The 24,711-nt window shown below is 37.1% G+C and overlaps 1 protein-coding gene across 1 annotated transcript; it reads left to right on the top strand.

Annotated features, from left to right (window-relative positions):
- Positions 1-8,740: 8,740 nt before the first annotated feature.
- Positions 8,741-22,529, top strand: LOC130878465 (C-type lectin domain family 2 member E-like). The gene is made up of 5 exons (XM_057776452.1): positions 8,741-8,813; positions 16,897-17,022; positions 20,695-20,879; positions 21,350-21,456; positions 22,385-22,529. The coding sequence occupies exons 1-5, from the start codon at positions 8,756-8,758 to the stop codon at positions 22,527-22,529; spliced, it is 621 nt and encodes a 206-aa protein (XP_057632435.1). The 5' UTR covers positions 8,741-8,755.
- The last annotated feature ends 2,182 nt before the right edge of the window (positions 22,530-24,711 follow it).

Below are 24,711 nucleotides of genomic sequence, written 5' to 3'. Positions count from 1 at the left end.
ATTTGGGCATAGTTTTTTTCTAAACTGCTTCCTGCTTTTTGTTGGACAAAGTATTTTTGGCATGTACACGGAAACATTTTGGGTGGTCTTGGTGTCCATCAAACCACATTAGTCAGGAAGGAATCCATAGAAACTTTTTTCTTTTCTTTTCCTTCCTTCCTTCCTTCCTTCCTTCCTTCCTTCCTTCCTTCCTTCCTTCCTTCCTTCCTGCCTGCCTGCCTGCCTGCCTGCCTGCCTGCCTCCCTCCCTCCCTCCCTCCCTCCCTCCACCCACCCACTCTCTTTCTTTCCTTTCTTTCTTTCTTTCTTTCTTTCTTTCTTTCTTTCTTTCTTTCTATTTTTTGTTTTTTTTCAGACAGGGATTTTGTGTAGATTTGGAACCTGTCATGGAACTAGCTCTTGTATACAAGGCAGGCCTCAAACTCACAGAGATCTGCCTGCCTAGGCCTCCTTAGACCCAAATTTTGAAGTCAAGACACCTTCAAAATATATATGTTGGTTTACCTTAGCAGCCCTGTAATCAAATATCTTTCTGAAGTCTAAAAGATTAAAGGCACAATAATTTGCATAATCTAGACTCTGTGTGTATTTCATCTTCATGTGGTTTATTATTTATTTTTTACTTTTTTAAACTATAATTGTTTGTATTCTGACTCTTTAAAGAGTTTGTTTATTTTTTAAAACCATTTAATTTTTTAATAACTATTTCTTCTCTCTCCCATCTCTCTCTCTCTCTCTCTCTATATATATATATATATATATATATAAAACACTTAGACCCATTTAGAGATCTTTTTCATCTGAGTCTGTTTTATTGTATAGCTGTAATCATTTTTTGACCAGGAGAGCCTTTTTTCTTTAAATGCTAAGCTGGCATAGCTAAGATTAAGACTGCTTTGCCTTCTGACTCTTGATCTGGAAAGAGTCCTGGAGAATTACTTAGTCTTCATGGACCCGGATGTCAGACATGGGGCTGAGAGCTATAATAGATGCAAAAATAGGGAAGTGTGAGAAGAAAGTGTTGGGGTGTTGGTGACATTGATGTTGGATTTGAGGCTAAGCACTCAACACTTTTTTATCCTTAGTACTTGGAGCATCTATGAGTCTCCACATGGACCAACACCCATTCCCTAAAGATAGTTGTCTGACCAAAGCTGAGAGGAGCCTCGTCCACAAAGATAAAGGTAAATACTTAGAAGGCAGCTTATCTGCATGTCCATTTGGCAAAACATCAGTAATATATTCTTTCATAGAGTCCTCTTCACCTCTAATTATTATACCATAAGATGGAATTTCAAGATTACTTTTGGAGGCGACAGAATAGAGTCCCCACGTTCAATATATATGGTCATTATATCAAGAAGTAGGGCTATAGGTACCATAACAATCTATTTTTTTTCTTTCTTGGTTTCCTTCTTTCCCTTCTTTCTTTCCTATCTTCTTTCCCCTCTTTTTTCCCTTTCTTGAGGACTCACCACAGTTATTCACAGTTTATCCACAATTTTCTTTTCCCCACATCAATAAATAATGATTTATACTTCCCAACAGTTAAAATTTCTTCATTTTCTTAGTGGGTAAGATGATTTCTTTGCATAACAGCCAAAGGATATGAGGTGTTGTCTCATTGCTTTTTCCCCAACCCCTGTTATGTCCCATTCTTAAGGTTAGTATGGATATTCCAGTAACATGTTTTGCTTTGGAATATGCCTTTTGAGTTTTCTAGATGAACAGACACAAAATTCCTTTAGCAAGTTGTTGAGATGAAGAAACAGGAAAATGGGATAACATTGTAAATGGAGACTCACTCATTTCCCAACTGCTCAGACTGGAACAATCAAACAGAAACCTTCTTAATTACATACAACACTGCTTGCTCAATGACTCAGACATATTTCTAGTTAGCTCTTATATCTTAAATTAACCAATTTCTATTAGTCTCTGTATCAACATCAGGCTATGGCTTATCAGTAATATTCTGGCATCCTTTTCATTCAGCCATTGCATGGCATGCATATGCCTGACTCTGCACTGTTTCTCTCTGCATTTAGTTTAGTCATCCTGACTAAACTGCACTGCCATAGCCCAAAACATTTTTTTATTAACTAATAGTTATAAAACCTATTCATAGCATACAGAAGGGAATCCCACATCATCTCCCCTTTTCTGTCTAAATAAAAATAAAGGTTTTAACTCTAACACAGTAAAATTACATTTAACAAAACAGGTATCAAGGAAGAATTCAGCTACAATATTTATATATACTTTATGTTTTGTCACAAATAAGGAAAACTATAACTATAGCTATCTAGCCTTCAACTCCATCAAAGAATCCAGAAGGATATAAGATTATCCAAGTAAACAGGAAATGCATAGTAAGCAACTTCCAAAGTTCTAGAAATGACAGAGACTTCTCACTGCCTGGACAGTAACCTAAAGTTTATTTTTAACATTGGGGTGTCCATCTTTAGCCTTTAGGCCCATATTATTTGGTAGACTTTTCCATGAAGTAGGAAATTTGAAGGACTCTTTCATCTATATAGACACTTTATCAGTCACTTTCTTCTGTGTCCTGCAGAATGTCTGGCAGACTCTTTCATGAAGCAAGAACTTTGAAGGACTATCTCACCTTTTTAGGCAAGTTAAGCAGTAAATTTGTGGGTCCAGAATGTCCAGTTATTACAGCATACCATAAACAGCACAAGCAAGAGCAGTTTCTTGCCCAAATGGCTAGCCTTGACACAATGAAAGCAAATATCATAACAAGTTTCTTCAATGCACACAAACCTCTGTGAAGTAATTGGTGCATCCAGAAACAGACATATCTTACTGTAAAGAAAAGTCCAAGTTCTTAAAACATTTTAAATGCCATATTCTGTAGGCCTTTGAAGTGTTAAAGATTATCAATCTAACTGAGATATATTTCTGTATATCTAGAAACCTAACATAACTATACAAGTTTGATTTCTATAAATGACTATTAACCTGTAATTTTAATTACACATTATATTTTAAAATGGGCATTATAAACATAATACCTTAAACAAGATTAGAAATATACATGTAACAAAATTGATCTTAACTTTATATTAATAAACCAAAACTATACAAATGTAAAGTATACCTATATCATATTCACTTTTTTTCTTTTAGAAAGAGATAACTAGGTCTGAGAAATAGCTCAGCAGTTAAGTGCACTGGTTGCTCTTCCAGAGGTCTGAAGTTCATTTCCCAGCATCCATATGGTGGCTCACAACCATCTATAATAGGATTTGATGCCCTTTTTTGGCCTGCAGAGTACTCATGCATAAAATATAAATAAATAAAATAAAATATTTTTTTAAAAAGAAAGAGATAACCGTGTCCATTAACTATTTATGCCCAACCCCTTTTAAATAAAAGCAAACATTGATAAACAATCATTTTGGAAATTTGGGCATAGTTTTCTTTAAACTTTTGTGCAGTTTGTTGGTTAAAGTATGTTTAGGGTTTATACAAATCTTTTGGGGGATCTTGTTCCATAAAACCACATTAGCCTGGAAGGAATCCACAGATTCTCATTCTCTGTAAAGACAAAAGCAGAATCTCTTTTCCAAAGTAACGTATGTTTAGACTCAAAAGTCAAGATGCTTTTAAAATATATACGTTGGTTTAGTTTAGCAATCCCCAGAATCAAATGTCTCACTGAAGTCAAGAAATTCAAAGAAAACAAAATAATATGTATAATCCAGACTCTTCCTGTGTTTTTATCTTTACATGGCTTTTTTACTCTCTGATTTTTAATATTTATTCTTTATTACTTTAGTCTATGTCTGTCTTTACTCTTTTGTATTACTTTTACTGTTTCTTTAAAGATTTTATTTTCTAAAAATATTTACTTCTCTTTATAACTGTCTATACTCTTTTTCTGCTCTCCAAGTGTACATACATTTTTAAAAATATATTATGTCTCATTTAGCAGTCTTTTATGTCTGAGTATGTCCTAGTGTGTATGTGAAATGCTTTTCTGACCAGGAGCATTTTTTTAATGATAGGCAGTGTGATCACAGCTACCCTGGATGCTCTGCCTCTCTAGAACTTTTAATATGGTGAAGGTACATCTATTACCAACTGTGAGACTGCTAGGTAGGAGCCATGCTCACCCCCTCAACTTTGGGAAGCACCGCACAGCAATACACCTTTTATGTCTTCATAAAAGCTAAATATGCCATGCATTACAATGTGTAGCCTGGAAGTATCTCCATGTATGGCAGCAGGAAATTGCTATGTTCTCCTACCTATGCATGCCTAGGAGAACTAATCTTGCTGCTTGCCAAGGTGGGAAGTCTGAGCCATGTGGCTGTGCTCTTAGTTAAATTCTTCTTGACCTGGAGCAAGTTTACAAGCACCTAAACCAAAATGGTGGCTTACTATACGAGTTAGTAATAGCCACTTGGGTGCCATTATGTAGGTGAAGACTGCTCATTCATTTCCCAACTGTTCAGACTTGAATAATCATACAGAAACTAAATTAATTACAACACTGACTCAGCTGGCTAGGAATATGCCAATGACTCAGACATATTCCTAGCTAGCTTTTACATCTTAAATTAATGCATTTCTATTAGTCTGTGTACCACATTAGGCTGTGGTTTACTGGTAACATTCAGGAGTCCTTCTCATTCAGCAGCTACATGGTGTGTGCCTGATTCCCATGTTCTTTCTCCCCGCATTCCGTTTAGGAGTCCCGTCTAGCTCTTTTCTGTATTGCCATAGGCCAAAGCAGCTCCTTTATTAATCAATGGTTATAAAACATATTCACAGCATAATGAGGAGAATCCCAAGTCACAAGATCTCAGGGCTATGGAAACTGACTGTTTTTGACCTTGAACTCCATTGTTTCATCATGTATTCCTTCCCATCTTAATGTGGAAGCAAATGGATAGTTACAGCTGTACTGGTACTGAAAATGAGTATTCCTCTTCCCCATAGAAGGACAGGGTCAACTCAAATTGACCTTTTCTTCTCTGTGAGGAAAGGTGAATTACCTAGAGTATGCATTTCCTATTCACTGGTCAATTAGGCCATAATAAAACTCCTGTTCTTATGTTCTGAGTTCCTAGTGCTTTGTTGTTATCTATCTATCTATCTATCTATCTATCTATCTATCTATCTATCTATCATCTATCTCCTATTTATTTTTAGACAATACTTCTATTAGAGCAGAGTGGTCAGCCTTCTATTGTATAAATTATTTTTAACTCTCTTCTACTATGTTCTTGAGAAGATTGTTTTGGGATATTTACTGTGAAAACATCATCAAGTTTCTGGTGACTAGTTCATAGGCTGTGGATGCCTTCCAACTGGCTCTTGCAAGTGTTTGTAACTATCAAGCTAACCACACTGAGCTCACAGCACATGACAATTACAAATAATTTATTGTTATCAAGAACAAGAACATCTGACTGCAGAACTTTGTCATCTTGCCCTCTTTTCTCTCTGCCTTCCTGTCATGGTCTTATCAGCCTTTGCTGTAGGAACGCCTTAGCCTACGTAATTTCTGTCATTATAGCATGTACCAACCTTTAGACTGAGATAAGAAGAGAAAATCAGCCACAGTGTAGGTCACAGTTCAAAACAAAATGTTAAAAGTGATGACAGTGTCTATATACAGAGCTGAGTTCTTACCTGGGTTCTTATCTGACTCAAAGTTTTCAGAGGAGGCAGACATTACACAGACTGTGTGAGAAATAATTTTGAATTTAACTGAGAGTCAGAAAAGGTGAAGTTGGTGCAGGTTTTGACTTTTCCCTATTGGGTGAGTTTGGTAAAGCCGCAGCCTCATGAAACACTAGTATTTTGGGTTGGAAGAACAAAATCCATTTTGAGCTGGGGGCTGACTTGAGTCCCACTTTTCCTAAATAAGTACTCCAGTATTCTTGGAGTGACAAGCTTTACTAAGAAACCCACTGTTTTCTGAGCTTCTTTTCTCTTAATTCTTTTTATGCACTGTATACTTATGGTGTGTTTAAATGCACAGTATTAAACTTGTTAAAACGAAACTGTCTTCCATGTATTTCACTTCTTATTAGAATTTTGAGGTTATTCATGCTGACACATTGCCTGAATGGGTTCTTTTTAAGTGATGTGTGGTATGCAAACCATATAAATAGAACATAGTATGTTTTTATTCAGCTATTAATGATCATCTAGGTTTCTGGTTTGACTGTTAGAACTAATACTAGTTTTTTCATTTTGTAGATGACCATTGTTCACATGTAAATAAATAAAATTGTTATAGCATTGTTCGATTATGTGTAACATTAATAGCTGTACCAAAGTCTTACAACATAGTTGCAAATATTTATTATTTCATCAACTATATATTGTTCTTTTTTAGATAGAATAATAAGTGTTTACTGGTCTCAAGAAATTTTCTTGCTTTCTATTTTAAAAAAAGATAAGGCAAAGGGCACATGCAAAGTCATTACATTGTTGAGTGCAGAAGGACTTTGTTCTCTATTATCACTGCCCATTCCACTAGTTAAATATAGCACAATACAGTTCTCTAGTACAGAGCATATATTATACTTCCCATCATACACTGACTGCAAATGCATTCATTTCTCTCTTATCTGTTGTACTTAGTTCTTTATTGTTGCAGGAGCTCCTTCCACTCCTTCAGCCAATAGCCGCTGAGATACCAGCCCACTGGGGCGTGGTCTCTCTCCCTTTATAAAAGCAGCCACTTCCCTCTGCTCTGTACCCGCTCTGGCTTCTGGCTCCACTTCTGGTGAGTAGGCTCCATTCCTGACTGCACAGAGGGCTGTTGTCTGTGACAGTGATCTGTAAGTTTTTCCTCCTTAAAATAAATAACCTCTCTAATAATCCTAATTCAAAATTGGTGTCGGATTGTTTGTGATTTACGTGACTTATGCCTTCACTTTATTGCATTCTTTTTATGGTGAATGCTTTTCTTTTTTAATTTATTAGACTTTTTTTTTAAAAAACACCAATCCATATTCCCACTCCCTCCCCTCATCCCATTCCCTTCACACACACACTCCCACCCCCCACCCCCATCTAATCTTAAGAGATGATAAGACACATTGCTTTGGGGAAGGTCCAAGGCCTTTCCTACTATATCTATAGTATAGTATACATCCGAAGATCAAAGGATCCCAAAAAGCCAGTACATGCAGAAGAAATAAATCCTGGTGCTACTGCCAGTGGTCTCTCAGTCTGCCCCAGCCATGCAACTGTCAACCACATTCAGAGGGACTAGTTTGGTCCTATGCTTGTTCCTTCCCAGTCTAGTTAGAGTTCGTGAGCTCCCATTAGCTTAGGTAAATTGTTTCATTGGATGAACCCATCTTGGTCTTGACCTATTTGCTCATATTCTCATTCTTTCCACTCTTCAACTGGACATTGGGAGCTCAGTCCAGTGCTACTTAAGATGTGGGTCTCTGCCTCTGTTTCCATCTGCTGTTGGATGAAGGTTCTATGGTGAAATTTAAGATAATCATCAGTCTGACTACAGGGCAAGTCAAGATCAGGTTCCCTCTCCTCTATTGCTTAGGGTCTTAAGTGGGGTCATCATTGTGATTTCTGGGAATTTCTCTAGACCTAGGTTTCAGCTAATTTTATAATAGCTCCCTCAATTAAGATATCTCTTTCCTTGCTCTCATCTCATCTCAACTTCTATCCTTCCTCTATCTCAACTATCTCAGTCCCTCAAGTTCTCCTAACCCTCCCCTTCCCTCTTCTACCCTCCCTTCTCCTTCTGTCCCCAGGCTTTCAATTTTGTCAGGCTCTTTCACTTCTTTCATTATTGTTACTCCAAAATATTTTATGTTATTTTTTGCTATTGTGAAAGTTAATGTTTCTCTGATTTCCCTCTCAGCTTCTTTATCATTTATGTATAGGAGGGCTACTGATTTTTTTTTTTTGAGTTGATCTTGTATCTTGTCACATCACAGAAGGTATTTATCAGCTGTAGGCGTTCTCTGGTAGAGTTTTTGGGGTCACTTTTGTACACTCTCATATCATCTGAAAATAGTGAGAATTTGACTTCTTTTGCAATTTGAATTCCCTTGATCTCCTTTTGTGTATTCAGAACTGTATCCTGGGACCAGTGGCATTTCAGCAGATGCCTCATTCTTTCATCAAACATCAGAATTACTGAATATTATCAGAATAACAAAATCTAGAAATACTTTGAGTAAGCATGTTCTAAAATTAAAATATTTAGCCTGAGTGTGGCAGCTTACATCTTTACGGATAGCATTTAGGAGACAAAGGCAAGTTGATCTCTAAGAGATTGAAGCCAACCGTGTCAATATAGTGAGTTTGAGCCTAGCCAGAGCTACATTGTGAGACTGTTTGAATAAATATAAAAAACCAAAAAATAAATAAATCCTTTCTCCAATTCATAACAACTTTTATCAAAGCAATATTTTTCTTTAAAAATTGATGATAAGTACAGGACAATTTCAGATTCTAAAGTATTTATCAGTTTCATTTATCATGTTTAAAGTCTACTTAAGTTTATGCCACAATTGCCTTTGTAAAAAACTATGTGCTCAAAGGTAACATATTCAAAACTGATAAGGAGAGGTTAATGAATCACCCAGACAGGTTGGGCTGAGCTTCTGAAATGTATATTAGAAACAACACATGCATTACAAGGCTCTTTCTCCCTCCCCGGGGTTTCAAGTTTGAAATTTCTTGCTGAATTCAGTTGAGTCTCTTCCTTTGAAGCAAAGGTTGAAGAAGCATCCATGTGCATGCTAAAGAGAGACCTCCCTACGCCAGACAGCCTGCAAGAGGTAAAAATAGGTATGTATTTTAATACAACTTGATTCACACTAGAAGACAGAGAGGAGATTTGCCAAGGACCCTGAGAGGGACTAAATCTCTTATCTGTTATCCTATCATGGTGGGTATCTGTAGAAGTTGAAATGCTTAGAGGCCTCTGGTATATTAGTTACTATATCAGAGTATAAAATACTCAAGTATTTCTGGGCAAGAGAAATGAACAATAAATTAATTACCAAATCCTCAGATATGGCTTTTGTTTGTTGATTGAGTTACATTTGCTTTTTTAGGTTTTAGTTTTTGTTTGTTTGTTTGTTGTGCATGTGTGTGTGTGTGTGTGTGTGTGTATGTGTGTAGTTTACTAGCTCACTTTCTATTTGATAATTTGCACTCTGAGGAGTTACTGGAAATAGCTGTAGAACATGATCCTTAAGTCCCAGAATGAAGAAACTCTAACAGCACAGCTTTCAATGTGCACAGCTGAAGAAGTTCCCTGTGGGACTGGGGACTGGGGTTTGCAGATCCAGTTGATTCAAAGGAAAGGTGGAGAGAGGAGGTGCAGTTAGAAACTGAACCCCTACTCCAGCAAGTTCTCTGGCATTTCTGGTTTATGCAAGTTATGGAAACAAGAAGTCTTGTGGAATTTCTGTTAAACTGTCTTCTGTATTTGGAAACTATCTGTTTTATTCTTGCATTTTTATTCCTTTATTCCCTCTTCCTTTACTTAAAATTTTGTTTTCTTGCTTGTTTGTTTTAGTGAAATAATATGGGCTTCCTGGAAAATGAGGAATGTAGGTGTTTTCCAGTTTAGTCAAATAGTCCCATATCTGAAACCATCTTCTTCACGCAGAAACACATACACACCCCATATTTCTGTGAGGCAAGTTAGCCCAGGCAGAGAATTTACCGTACTATTTGTTTCAGTTTTTGAATATTTGTCATATTTTCCACAACAAGCATTAAAAGTTTAATTTAAAAAAAAACAAGTAAGAAAATGGCAAAATAAAAGTCACATATGCATGAAAATAAATACATAACTTTCAGAGGTTTGAGGAGCTATTTAAAGGAAAAGTTGCTTATCGACCTTATTGAAATAGAAAGCCATTATGGAACTCTGTATGCATTAAATTCAAAAGACATCTTTGTTAAGTGTTCAGCCAAAAAGGAAAAAAAAGGCTGAAAAGTTTCTAAGGAGCCAAAATCCAAAGAATACTACATATGTTGACCCAGTAACTTTGGGGACTCCACATTTAGCAAGTAGCTCCATAAGAGAACCAGATAGGTTCAGAGAAAGAGGGAAAAACCTGGCTTTGTCCAACATCCTAAAGAGAGAAAAACAGAACAGAATATCTCAGATTTTTTGATTTAGAACTCAGAAAAGCCAGTGAGTTTCACTGACTGCTTGACTGCAGTTCCACAATTGATCACACAGGGTGGAGTTTCTGGAAAAGAAAAACACATTATGTCAGTAGAGAAAGATTTTCTCCTGCCACCTCTTTAGGTGGATTAGCCTTTTAAAAGGTGATCTCTTGGCCAGGTGAGTGCAGGCCCAACAGGACAAACTATTATCAGAGGACACAATGGTGTGTCATGTCTACCCAGGACAAGAAGCAGATTCTGTTCATCTGAGAGGAGGAAATACACTTTAGGGGAGCACTGATATCTCCAATGGCTTCAAAGGCTGCTGTAATATTCCCTGCTCAAGATACCCCAAAATTATTTACATTATGGGCTAACCCTGAGGAACTGATATGGTGTGTTTCTGCTAGGAAGATCTAGGGAAGCATTTCTAAAGCTACTCGGTAGACATGTTTAGTGTCAAAATATATCCTCATGCACAGCATCCAAGCAGGGAGCTCTCTTAGAAGAAAGAAAACAGGAACTTAGTCACTTCTGACCTCTGGATTGGAGAAAATCAAACACATTTCCTGTTTCAAGGAGAATTGTAACTGCTCACCCTTGGGACCTCTGCTTCTAAATGAGCTGATGCTTTTCTGTCTCCTGTCCTCCTCAGCTTTTTCCTTAGTGTAAACTGAGACTCTCTGTTTTCTTATAGTTTTGTGAATATGAGCAAAATGTGGTGGTTAAAGTCAGCTCGAATTTTTTAAAAATGTAATTTATATTCAGTAAAATTTATTCTTTTGTTGCACATTTCCATGTAATTTGAGAACATATATAAACAAGAAGTCTTCATCACAATCAAGATAGAGACCTAAACCCCACCCCAAGCTCCCTATGCCCTCCTGTAGACACTCCTCTTCTCTGTACCCAGCCTATGTCATCCTTGTCTCTTTTGCTCTTACACTCTTGATTCTCCAGAACATCAGGGAGATGAATCCCTGCAGTAGTAAATGCATTGGAGATTCATCCACAGTGAATTCAACAGCTGCATGTCCAATGTGAACACAGCTGGCTAGAGTAGAAGAGATTCCAGAGGACGATTGATGAGCAGTTTGAGCTGTGAATTCAAAGTATGAATCTTAAGTCTGAATAGAAAAACAGGTCAGGAGAAAACTAACAGGAAACTGGTGGGTAAGAGAGTGAGCAGAAAGAGAGCAGGTGGGTAGCAGTCAGAATTTCCCAACATCAAAACTCTTATCTGCGGTCAGATTCTCCAACTAAACTACAAGGGAGGCTAAGTGGAGCTTTATTGTTGTTTTGGATTTTGGTGATGATGGCAGTAGTTTGGGCAGGGGGTGCCGTTTAGAGGTCAGAAGACAACTATGTGTATTTTGTTTTCTCATTTTACTTTTGCGCATATTCCAGGGATTGAATTTAGATCACCAGGATTGAGGTGCAAGCACCTTTACCTACAGCCGTCTGGCTGACCCAAGGGAAACTAATTTTAAAATGCTTTAAGAGACAGTTGAGCTGTCCAGCATGCTCTGCTTTAGGGGCCTCTGGGGACAGCAGGTTGCGAAACATTTAACCAGAATAAGAATGGGCAGGTGTAAGCACAAAGTCCAGTTTTCTTTCTCAATAATTTTCACCAGTGCTGAGTAATGTTGCTTTACTTTGTCACAAGTTCAGAGACCTTTGAATTGTTGCAAATTACAGGGTTAATTCATAAAATTACTCTAAATACAGGCAAGTTTTTATGTAAACACAGGTACTTCCCTTAGATCCAGACATAAGGTAACTGTAGACTCATTTTAACAAAATTCTAAGCTGTATTTCAATGATTTCCCCAAAGCTTAGTATTATTAAACATATTTGATGTATATATTTACTATGTAAGCATCATTTTATTCCATAATAAGGCACATTTTTTCTTAAAAAAACAATTAAAAATCAATGTATGTTTACAGTAAGTGTGCACATGTAATGCAGGTGGGGAAATGAACAATTCTTAGGTAGAGAAAGGATAAAAACTCTTCTGCATATGATGCTCAGACAGTGGATTTTTATGGTGAGACTCACAGCTCATCCTGTGTATTATAACTGACTCAGATCACAGACCCAAACACAGAGCCTGAAACTTAAATAAATTTGAAAAAAGTGAAAAGTATTTTTGTGGACAAGAACTTGTCTCAGGCAAAGATTTCTTGATTACAATAATGCTTTTCCTACAAACCTGGTGGGTAAAATGAATGTAAATAAATTGCACTTAGCGCAATAAACACTCTGCTCTGGTCCCTAAAAAGGAATAAAAAGATAAATAATCAACTGTCAGGAGTTTCTCTCTCTCTCTCTCTCTCTCTCTCTCTCTCTCTCTCTCTCTCCCTCTCTCTCCTCTCTCTCTCTGCTCTCTCTCTCACTGTCTCTCTAGCTATCTCTGTTTCCCTCTGTCTCTCTTTGTGTCTTTCTGTGTGTGTGTCTCAAAAGAAATTGTACTTACAATGTATTGTGAGTTTTTAAAACTTAATGGAGAAATTATTCAAAGATTAAGAACATTTGTTGCTCTTCCAGCAACTGACTCTGAGCATGTTTCATTGAACGTAAAATTGTGCGTTTGGCAGTGCTGCGAGAGCTGCAATCCTTACACATTTGTTTGCATTTGACAATTGCTAGTGTATGAAATGCAAATTATTTAGTGCACTGACATATTTTCCTGAAGTATTGTAAACTCATTCACTACTTTTAGAGCCCTTTGAATAGACTCCTTATAAATGTATATATAGATATATCCATGTCATCTGAATATCAACACTTTATCTCTATGGGGATAAATGTTATTTTTTATTCTTGCTCTATAGTCCTGTCAAGGATCTCCAGAGTCATAGAGTGGTGAACAGATATCCTTGCTTTTCTTGGGTCACTGGGAAAAATTATTTATGCTGTCTGTAATTAGAGTTTTGTTTTGGTGTATCATAGATAGCTGTATTAATTAAGATTTTTGTTGCTGAGAGGAAACACCATGATCTAAGCAATTTGGGGATGAAAGGATTTATTTGGCTTACGCTTTGATAGTACTGTTCATCATTGAAGCAAGTCAAGGCAGGAGCTCAAACAGGGCAGGAACCTGGAGGCAGGAGCTGATACAAAGGTCATGGAGGAGGGCTGCTTATTGGTTTATTCCTCACAGCTTGTTCAGCCTGCTTTCTTATAGAACCCCAGAGGGGGTTGGGCCCCTTCACATGAGTCACTAATTAAGAAAATATAATATAGTCTTGCCTACAACATGAAGCTCTTTATTCTCATATGACTTTAGCTTGTGTCAGGTTTTCCATGGATGTAGTCAGCCCCAAGTTGGCATGCTAATGTGTTGTTGGAGACTGATTGTTAGTTTCCCGGCCACCCAGACCCGAAATCATCACACTGGAATTATATTAACTGCAACACTGCTTAACCTATTAGCTTATCCATCGTTCTAGCTAGCTCTTATATTTTAAATTCACCCATTTATATTAATCTGTGTATAGTCACATGCATTTCCCACTTTTGTGGGTATACAGTCTTTTGTAGTATGACATAATGATTCTCTGGATTTCCTGTGTTTGTTGTTATGTCCCCTTTTCATTTCTGATTTTGTTAATTTGGATATTCTCTATCTTTTGATTAGTTTGGATTAGAGTTTGTCTATCATGCTTATTTTCTCAAAAAAGGAGCTCTTTGTCTCATTTATTCTTTGTATTGTTTTCTTTGTTGCTATTTTATTGATTTCAGCCCTCAATTTGATTATTTCTTCTCTTCTACTCCTCCTGCGTGAGTCTGCTTCTTTTTCTTCTAGAACTTTCAGGTGTGCTGTTAAGTCATTAGTATGAGCTTTCTCCACTTTATGTAGGCACTTGGTGCTGTGGACTTTCCTCTTAGCAACACTTTCATAGTGTTCCATAGGTTTGGGTACATTGTGCCTTCATTTTTGTTGAATTTTAGGAAGTCTTTAATTTCTTACTGTATTTATTCCTTGACCCAGGGGTGGTTTAATAAATCACTGTTCAATTTCTAAGAGTTTGCAGGTTTTCTGTGATTAGTGCTGTTGTTAAATTATAACTTTAAACATGGTGATTCAATAAGATACAGGATGTCTGTTAATTCCATTTGATCCATGACATCTGTTAGTTCCCTTATTCCTCTCCTAAGTTTCTGTCTGATTGACCTGTCCAATGGAAAGAGTGGGGTATCAAAGTCTCCTACTATAATAAGTGTGTGGGGTTTGATGTGTGATTTAAGTTTTAGTAATGCTTCTTTTACATATGTGGGTCCTCTTGCATTTGCGGCATAGATGTTCAGAATTGAGACTTCATTTTGATGGATTGTTCCTGTTATGAGTATAAACTGTCCTTCTCCATCTCTTCTAATTGATTTTAGTTTGAAGTCTATTTTGTTTTAAATTAGGATAGCTACATGTGCTTTTTTCTTAGGTTCCTTTTATTGGAAAATCTTTTCCCAACACTTTAGGTAATGTCTGTCTTTGAAGTTGGGGTGTGTTTTTTGTATACAGCAGAAGGATGGATCCTACTTTTGTATTCATTCTCTTAGCCTGCATCTTTTTAGAGGTGAATTGAGTCCATTGATATTAAGAGATATTAATGACCAGTGATTGTTAATTCCTGTTATTTTTTGGTAGTAGTGTTTGTGTGTTTTCCTTCTTTTGGTTTGCTAGTGAGATTATCTGTTGCTTCTGCTTTTGTTAGCTTCCTTGGGTTAGAGTTTTCCCTCTAGTGCTTTCTATAGGGCTGTATTTATGGATAGTTATTGTTTAAATCTGATTTTGTCATGGAATGTCTTGGTTTTTCCATCGAAGATGATTGAAATCTTTGCTGGGAATAGTAGTCTGGGCTTGCATCTGTGGTCTCTTAGTGTGCAGCTCATCTGTCCAAGACCTTCTGACTTTTGTGGTTTTAATGGAGAAGTCTGCTTTAATTCTGATAGGTCTTCCTTCATATGTTACTTGACTACTTTCCTTTGCAGCTCTTTAAATTCTTTCTTTGGGCTGTATGTTTTGTGTTTTGATTATTACATGGCAATGGGAATTTCTTTTGTTGGTCCACTCTATTTGGTTGTCTGTAAGTTTCTTGTACATTGATAGGGATCTCCTTCTTTAGATTGGGGAAGTTTTCTTCTATGGTTTTGTTGAATATATTTTCTGTGCCTTTGAGCTGGAGTTCTTCTTCTACCCCTATTATTCTTGGGTTTGGTCTTTCTATAATGTCTCAGATTTCCTGGATGTTTTGTGTTAAGAATTTGTTGGATTTAATACTTTCTTTGACCATTAAATCTATTTCCTCTATAGTAACTTCAACAACTGAGATTCATTCTTCCATATCTTGTTTTCTGTTGGTTATGCTTGCCTCTGTAGTTTCCGTTCATTTACCCAGATTTTCCATATCCAGAATTCCCTCAGTTTGTGTTCTCTTTATTGTCTCTATTTCAGTCTTCAAGTCTTGAACTGTTTGTTTCACCTATTTGATTGCTTTTCTTTGAGAGATTTATTGATTTCTCACAATTGTTTGTTTGTCTTTTCCTTCATTTCTTTGAGGAAGCTTTTTATTTCCTCATTAAAGTTCTCTGTCATCTTCTAAAGTTATGATTAAAATTGTTTTCTTCTGCTTCTTCTGGGTTAGGATAATCAAGTCTTTCTGCTGTGTGATCACTAGGTTCTGGTGTTAACATGTTTCTTTTTAGGTTGTTGGATGAATTCTTCCAATGGTGCCAAACCATCTCTTCCTTCAATTGGTGCCAGCAGTGTCTTTTCCTCTTGGTTCAATCTAGCAGTGGCTGTTTATTTCTTTGGGAACTGTTCTTGGTCTGTTCTGTACTGTCAATGTCTGTGTCTCAGTAAGCCACTGAGGTTTCTCTTGGCCCTCTCTCTTGGCATGCTTTCTTGATCTGCTCTCTTGGTTTACTCTCTTGGGCCACTCTGTGCATTCATAGCTTGTGCTTTAGAGTTCCACTCTTGGTCCTCTCTGTGTAGGTGCAGCATGTGTTTTAGCATTCCTCTGAGGTTGCGGGAGGGCAGGGTGGAATAGGAAGGTTTGAGGACAAAGTGGTACTTGTAGCTTTCAGGATCCAATGGATAAGATAAGATTATTGGAGCAGTCTACCTGTAGGAAACTTGCCTGCTGGCTGGCTAGAGAAACCAGTTTAAGTGGGGTAGTGGCCTAGGGTTTTGCCACAGTGTGGAGGGACTAGAGAGTGGGGTGTCCCACCAGGTGGGTGGTCACTCACTTCTTGGTTCTCTCTGTGTATTAGCAGGCTGCATTTCAGGGTTCCACTTGAACTCCTTACTCTTAGGCCTCCACAAGAACCACAGTACTGTGCTACCCCATCTGGCACATTGATTTTAATTGTTGTTGTTATTACTGTTATTATTATTATTATTATTATTATTATTATTATTATTCCCTCAGTTCTAACCAGCTCTCTTCTTACAAAAATAAACCTAACCTATGGGTCGTGTTACATCATTTCTTTTTCACGTTGTTCTTCACTATTTCTGTTGCTTGCTGCTTCACTGGTCAACTGGAAAACTTCTTGGGGAAAACTCTGTTTTCCATTTCTCTAGCCTTCTATGGGCCAAAGACATCATTTGTGGACCAGGACCTTTTGAGAGGGGCATTTCCAGGGGAAGAATACAAACCAAATGTACAGTTGATTCTGGATAAATGTATCTTTTACCCAAAGGGTCTTGAGCTTGATGTTCTCATATTTATAATTTCAGGTAAAGAGCTCCAAGGAAAATGTCTCAGAAATGTCTCCCCTGAGTCTACTGTTAAGCTTTACTGCTGCTATATAGTGATCATGCTTCTCACTATAGTAGTAATTGCACTCATGATTGCTTTGCCAGGTAAGTGACACATTCTCCAAATTCTGAAACGTTCTGTCTACATTCACATTGTCAGTTATACTTATTGATCATTGTGAGCCAGGCACTGTGGGAAGGGCTATAGTTAAACACACTGGAAATTCCTCAATTCTTCTTCTCTGGGAACTTAGGGTCTAGCAGGAAAAATACAGAGAAGGATCAGCACGGGCCGTGGTGTACACAGGAAACCAGGCTCAGTCTCCCTGGAAAGATGATATTATGCAACCTTTAGAGAGATGGAGGATACATGTGTACACCTGGGGGAACTCTTCAAAGCAGAGACCAAAGAGAAGAAAACTCAAAGGAGAAACCTCAAGAAGGTTGCTGCAGCTGACAGAAGTGAGGGCAGTGAAGAATAATATGGTGGGGGAAGGTACAGAACCTCCATAACATGGTTTATGTTAACATCTTCAACAACAGTCTGAAAGTATCAAATACAAAGTTCCAGAATATGATTCCTAAGCTTTTAGTTGTAGACTGTTCTGAATATTGTGATAAAATATTGTATAAATTTGCTGCAATAACTGGATCAAATGTTCCATGATATAAATATATATTGGCTTTTTGAGACAGAATTTCTCACTGGGAACCAGACTTGCCTTAAACTTGGAGAACCACCTGCCTCTGAATCTCAATTGCTGAGATTAAAGGTGTGCACCACCACCATCTGATATTATTTTATGAAATCAAGTTTAACCACACTAAGGAGTAACACACATGTCTAAACAGAACAAACATTGCCCAACAAGTTTTGGTCAGTACAACCTAAACTACCATATAGTTCAGAAAAAAGTCAGATAAGAAGAAATGATAGTAACCTTTACTGTCTGTTCCATTTGTCCCTTTCATTGAAAGCTCTTGGTACTGAGTATAAAAACTGGGAACAACTATAACAAAGTCCATTTTCTAAAAATAATTAGAGAAGGTCATTTCCGGTATTTGATATTTCACTTCAAAGATCTTTTTCTTTTTTTCTTGAAACTGACTAGACCTTTGAAAGAGTGGCAGATTCCTTCTGATTTGTTAATGGAAGAAAATAGTAAATGTGTGACAAAAAATGTCTATTATTCTTCTAAGCTGTCTTTGAACCCTTGCTACATTCAGAGAATCTTTCATACACACACACACACACACACAAATATTCACACACACATGCATGTACACACATAGACATATATAGACATGATCACTTTATTATTATAGACTCACAGACAGACATATCACAGAGTGGCATTAAAATCACTGCTCAAAGACTTGCCAGGTCCCAAACCCAATGTATCCCATTGACATTCCATAGAGTTAGAATAGCCATTCGGAAGCCATGGAGCTTTGGTTATGGTTTTAGACTTCCACTGTCAATTACGTTTTTATCTTATCATCTCCAAAAATAAGAAAATCTGTCAGAATTGAAACAATGAAAACTATTATTTTTATAACCCTTTTCATGACTTATGGACTGGTGTGGAAGAATTGTCTGTATTCTGTCAATCATGTTTTAAATAAATGCTGATTGGCCAGGCAGGAAGTATAGGCAGGTCAACCAGACAGGAAGCAGAGGCAGGACGATGAGAACAGGAGAATTTGGGGAAGGAGAAAGCCTATTCCTCCCAATCCAGCCCAGACCACTGAAGAAGCAACATGTGACCTGCCCTGCTGTGAAAGGGACTGAGCCATGTGGCTAGCATAGATAAGAACAATGGGTTAATATAAGCTACAAGAGCTAATAAGAAGACTGAGCTAATGGGCCAATCAGTTTATAACCTAATGTAGACTCTGTGTGATTTTCTTTGGGGCTTTCTGGCTATGGGGAACCGGGCAGGACAGAAACCCCAACAAGCAGGCCCCTTCACGTTACAATGGGCCCTTGGCTGCATCCCGTCCTTCCTTGTCACCCTACACCAGTCTTCCTTGTTCTGTTCTCTAAGTATTGTACCATAGCCACCCTCACACTTGTTTACACTGTATGTCACAGACTGGGATTGCATATGACAAAGTACATGGGATCTCTTTCTTCCTCAGTTTGAGTGACATCACTTGGTATTATACTTTAATAGTTCATCCACTTTCCTGAAAATTTTATTTTTCTTTATAGTTGAGTAACATTCTGTTTTTTCCATGTAACACATTTTCATTAGTTTCATTCATCAATTGATGGGACATGTAGGTCAGGTACATTTTCTTAATATTGTGAATAGGGGAGCAATAAACATGGATTACAATTTTCTATAGTAGGATATGTGGGTTGCTTCTTGTATGTCCAGGAGTGGCAAATCTTGGTCACATGACAAGTTTAATTTTTAGTTTTTTGAGGAACCTCCATATTGGCTGTATCAGTTAGTACTCCTACCAGCAGTAAATAAGTGTCCTTTTTCTGCACAAGCTTCTAAACAAGTTGACCTTGAAATCATAGAAATCTGTATGTCTCTGCCTCTCAAACACTGAAATTAAAGTCGTGTTACTACAGCCCAGCATTGTTATCAGATTTCTTACTGATAGCCATTCTGATTGGCTCTAACAAAAGCCAGCATATGTTTATATACATTTAATTGTGTAATAGAATAATAGGAAGCCCACTACCAAAATTTAAATATCGAAAAAGATATTTTGTCCATGCCATGTTTTATAGGCTGGAATTTACTTATAGTGAAATCCAGATAAGTGAGGAATTTTCTTTCTTTTGTCAAGAATAAAAGAAGAAAAAAAGAACCTATCACAGAGATACTTGCATATCCATGTTTATTGTTCCCTATTTGCAATAGGAAGGAAAGGAAAGTAGAGATGAAAGCTTCTGTCCCACTCAGTCCCACAGCTATTCAGTCCCAAAGAAAAACACAGAGGCTTAAATTAATTATAAACTGTTTTGCCTATAGCTCTGGTTTATTAACTCTCAATTCTTGTCTATGTTTAGCCACGTGGCTTGTTACCTCTTTTTCATTAAGGCATTGTCATGTTGTTCCCTCTGCATCTGGCTGGTGACTGAATTTCTGCATTTTTTCTTCCCAGAATTCCTTTAGTCTGGTCACTCCACCTAGACTTCTTGGCTGGTTACTGGCCAATCAGAGTTTTATTAAACTATTATGAGTTTATAGTTTATTTATAGTGTACAAGAGCACTATCACATAGTATTCCCCCTTTTTCCTTTATAAGAACTCTGAATCTAATCTCCTTTACTTAGCTTTTTCTGAACATTATTCCTAACAACTTGTAATCAATACTCTTTTAAACAAAGAGTTCCAATTTGTAGAAAGGTGCTGATAATTTTATGAGGACCCAAAAAAATTTAGGATTATGGTCAAGTCCTGACTGGAGTATTTTATAAGGATGGGTCATCTAAGCCAGGAGTCTTGAGGCTGTTCTGGATGCAGAAGTCAGAGGAAACTGCAACAGAGGTGCTCTGAAATGTTGGATCATCTGGGCCATTAGTTCCTACTGAATATTTTTCAGGGGTCTTCCTTGATCAGACCTTATTTTTTAACCCAGAATGAATCCACAGCCTTTCATTTCCTGGGTAAACAAAAGGAAAGCCTCTTCTCCAAAATAACATATCTTTTGACTTAAATTTTCAAGTCAAGACATTTTCAAAATATATAGGTTGCATTAATCCAGCAGTCTTTATAAGCAAATGTCTTATTCATGACACTGTCTGCATTTTAGTGAGCAAAGAAAACACACCCATTTCAAGACCTGGACCTTATTTTTCCACATGCCCAAATGACTGGATTGGATTTGGAAGCAAATGTTTTTATTTTTCTGAAGATGTAAGAAATTGGACATTCAGTCAGACCTACTGCATGGCACTAGAGGCCCATCTTGCTCTATTTGATAGCCTTGAGGAGCTGGTAAGAAAGGATCATGAATTGGTTTGTTGTTTGTTCTATTGAATATGCATTGTCTTAATATAGAGATCTTAAAGGTAGAATCCTACCTCAGGTAGTTGGGGCTTATGGGGAGCACATTAGTAGTGTGGTGCCAATTGCTGATGTTATTGCTTCTAGTTTGGGCACCAAGACATTCCAAAGACATACTCTCATATAGTGCTCATTGTAAAACCTGATATACCTGTTGGTCGTGTAAGTATTCCTTGAAACTATCAGGTTTTGCATACTGAATATGGCAACTGTTAAAACCTGCAAGGATATTCTTAATAAGGGACTTTCCCAGTCTCCATAGAATAGGTGGCCAGCAACGTGTTTTAGGTTATGAGTGTAAAATATAGCCACCATCCCTAGAATAGGCTGTAGGTTAGAGACACTCGGGGGTCACCTGAAGCTGAGAGACACATGCATTTGTTTTCTATGTTTCATGACAGAATTTCCTGAAGAGATACAAGGGAACTTCTGACTACTGGATCGGCCTGTACAGAGAGTCATCAGACCACGCTTGGACATCGACAGACAACACTGAATATAACAACTTGTATGTTGTTTAGATCACTTTTCCTTCTACTGTGATCATTTGTTGTGAAATGTGTTTCTTGTGCCTATAAGAGATTGATAATTGTGTCATGTGACTCCAACTGTACTGAAAAGAAAGAAATACAAACCTTCTAAGTGGAGGAGTGGCCCAGAGGTAGGGTGTGTGCTTACGTGCAGAGCCAAATTCAAGCAACCTCCACATTCCTACAAATTTAAATCCTTTGGATGTCCTCCCACTTATTGGCCATAATTTTCAAAGCATTTTCTTAGTGTGATTTCACTCAGAATCTTTAGCATGATGATGGCACCTGGGTTAGATTTTGTCTGTTCTATCACCAATCAAAAACTTTCCTTGAAAATAGGCACTCTCATGAGAAGTAGGTAGAAGCTAGGATGGGCAGTTAGAGCTCTGAAACCCCAAGAAGCCACTGCAGAACTGTGGGTTAGGGCTTGTCAGAGAGCTGTTTGCACAGCTAACTGTTCACAGTTACAGAAACTCGAGGGACATTGGGAGCCTCCACTAAATTCTGATCATCAAAGAGCTCTGAGACAGCTCTTGGATAAAAGAATAGCTCTTTGAATGGAACAATAAAACAGAGGCCAAGTCACATCCATCATTAAAGACCTTTTAGTAATTTAATAAGAAATGGGTTTCCCTGCTTTTATATATGTGAAATGTTTCAAGATAGAACTGAAAATCATCCTCAGTGATGCCACCCATGGATGGCAACAGTGCATTTGAACATGACATCAAGAGCCAGTCAAATGCCTTTGCAAATGATATAAGACTCAACATGAGCAAATGACAAAAGTGTGGTGTTCTAGTCAAACCCTGAGCATGTAAAAGTTCCCAGGTGCAAAACTAGTTCAGGTGTTTGAATGTAATAAGGCCTGTATGGAAATTTTTTTTGTCTGTTTTTTTGCTTTAGGGTTCTCATCCAAGGAAGCAGAGAATGTGCCTACCTGAATGACGGTGGGATCAGCAGTGCCAAGGAGTACACACCTAAGAAGTGGATTTGTAGCAAGTACAGCAGATATACTTTACAATGCCCAGAAATTTTAAACCCAGGGTAGGAAATATGCCAAAGCATGCCTGATAAACAGATGCTCTGTGACCTGTTATCTACAGTTGCGACTCCACCCCTGATCTGCTAAAATCATCAAAATCCTTCAATAATATGTGTTGACACCAAAGATGAAAACTCAAAGGATCAAACATAAGGGAAATGAGCATGAATGATTTTAAATTAAAATAGGTGTTTGGATATGAGTTAGTATTCATATCTTAAACTTAAAATACAATCATACCTGTATTAGTGAGCTTAACCTTTAGGACCAGATATGAATTTTTTAAATTGGTTTATGTATTGAAAGCATGGAACCTAAAAATGTGGGATAACTGAGCCTATGGAAATGATTCAATAACGACAATAGATATGATAATTGGTGTAAAGTCTCCAAATACTATTGTAAATATGATCATCATTCTTTTACAAAATTCAATGACCATTATGAAGGGATATTAGACAAGACCACATTCTGTGATTTAATACCATTGTCAAAATGTTTTTAAGTTTTACTTATCAGTGTTCTTTTTTAATTCAAATAGACTAAGAATATATTATTAGAAAATGTCAATTTAGCTTTCTAATTAAACTTTTTTGGGAGTTTCATGTACAAGAATGCTAAATTACTAAACCTCCTTAAAACATTTTATTCCTAATCTTGCAATGATTTAAACATTTTTAATATTTGGGAACTAAATATTTTACTTGATCATATGCTATACTGTACTGATGAGTCCCAAAAAGGACGAAATAACAGGTCACAATCATCTCTTCTGTTAACTCTGTCTTCTTACTTTATTAATACATAGTTTAAACCTTCTCAGGCATGCTAGGCAAACACTGCACTTCTCATATTTATCATCACCCCTTCTTGTAAATTTTGTTTTGTAACAAGGCTACAATTCCCAAATGTCTGTAATTGGAGCTATGTATTACCACAGAGGAAATATCTTTACTCTTTATTAAAATATTTGTTCATGAACAGTGATATGACTCTGAAGGTAAAATGTACCTGCCACTAAGATTGGTAACTTGATTTTGACAGCTGGACCCACATGTTAGAAGCAGAAAAGCTTCCACAGAAAGTTTCTCCTATGGCCTTCAAACTTGTGCTGTACATATACATATCACAAATAAGTCAGGAAAATAAATAAAATATTTAATGGTTTTTTTGTAGTAGACTGCTTATTTTGAGTATATATTTTTATTTTTTGTTATTTTTTTTTCTTTCCTTTTTCTTTCTTTTGTTTTGTTTTCCAAAACAAAATTTCTATGTGTAGCCTTGACTGTCCTGAACTTTGCTTTGTAGACAAACTCAGAGATCTGCCTTCCTCTGCCTCCCAAGTGCTGGGTTTATAGTCATATGCCACCACCGCTGGGCTTAGCCTGTTTTTGGTTTTGTTTTGTTTTTAATACCAGCATATTTCATTCAAGAAAACATGTTTCTAAGTGTTCTGTTTCAACTTCATCTGACCCTTTTTGTTTTGCAGTCCACTTTATTTCCACTAAACTAATAAAAAGGTTCTCACAGAGAACAATGTGTCTAGGACAAGTGTTCAAATCGTGTATGTGATAGGAAGGTAAATTATCATGACAGTGACGGAAAGAAGCTATTTTCCTACAAAAACTCAGAGAAACAAATGAATTTATATCATTAAACGATATGTGGTTGGCATGTGATCAATTTTCCTGGGGAAATACAAGACACAAATCTACTGACTCCAGAGAAGAGCACATGATAGACCAAAATAAAGATATCACCAAAGTTCAACTTGGTGAACTGATGAGTTTTATTTGGGTTCCTTATAAGAATAATATGGAAAGCTACTTACAAGATCAAAGTTGATTCAAAGACAGATGCTGCAAAGCCCACTCCAGCATGGGCAGCAGTCCCCAAAAGCTAGACAACTGGGATACACTGTATAACCTGCAGACAGCTCATCAGTTCGGAGAGTGCCTACCTTGATTACTTTTCTATTGCTGTAAAATAACACAATGACCAATACAACTTGTAAAAGAAAGAAGTTATGAGGAGCTTGCTTAACATTTCAGATGATGAAGTGATGACCATCATGGTAGGCAGCATGGCAGCAGGCAGGCAGAAATGGTGCGAGAACAATGGCTTACATATTGATACAGCAATCATGAGGCAAAAAGAGATAGATGACCTGGGATGGTGTGGACATTTG

Source organism: Chionomys nivalis, chromosome 1, assembly GCF_950005125.1.
Source record: "Chionomys nivalis chromosome 1, mChiNiv1.1, whole genome shotgun sequence".
Lineage (NCBI taxonomy): Eukaryota > Metazoa > Chordata > Mammalia > Rodentia > Cricetidae > Chionomys > Chionomys nivalis.
This window is presented reverse-complemented; position numbering and strand designations above follow the sequence as displayed.

Bases quoted from the DNA above. Each gene is read 5' to 3' on its own strand.
- LOC130878465 (XM_057776452.1), top strand. From the start codon at position 8,756: ATGTGCATGCTAAAGAGAGACCTCCCTACGCCAGACAGCCTGCAAGAG. The intron at 8,814-16,896 runs GTATGTATTTTA...TTATAATTTCAG, and splicing joins CCTGCAAGAGGTAAAAATAG to GTAAAGAGCTCCAAGGAAAA. The intron at 21,457-22,384 runs GTATGTTGTTTA...TTTTTGCTTTAG, and splicing joins AACACTGAATATAACAACTT to GGTTCTCATCCAAGGAAGCA.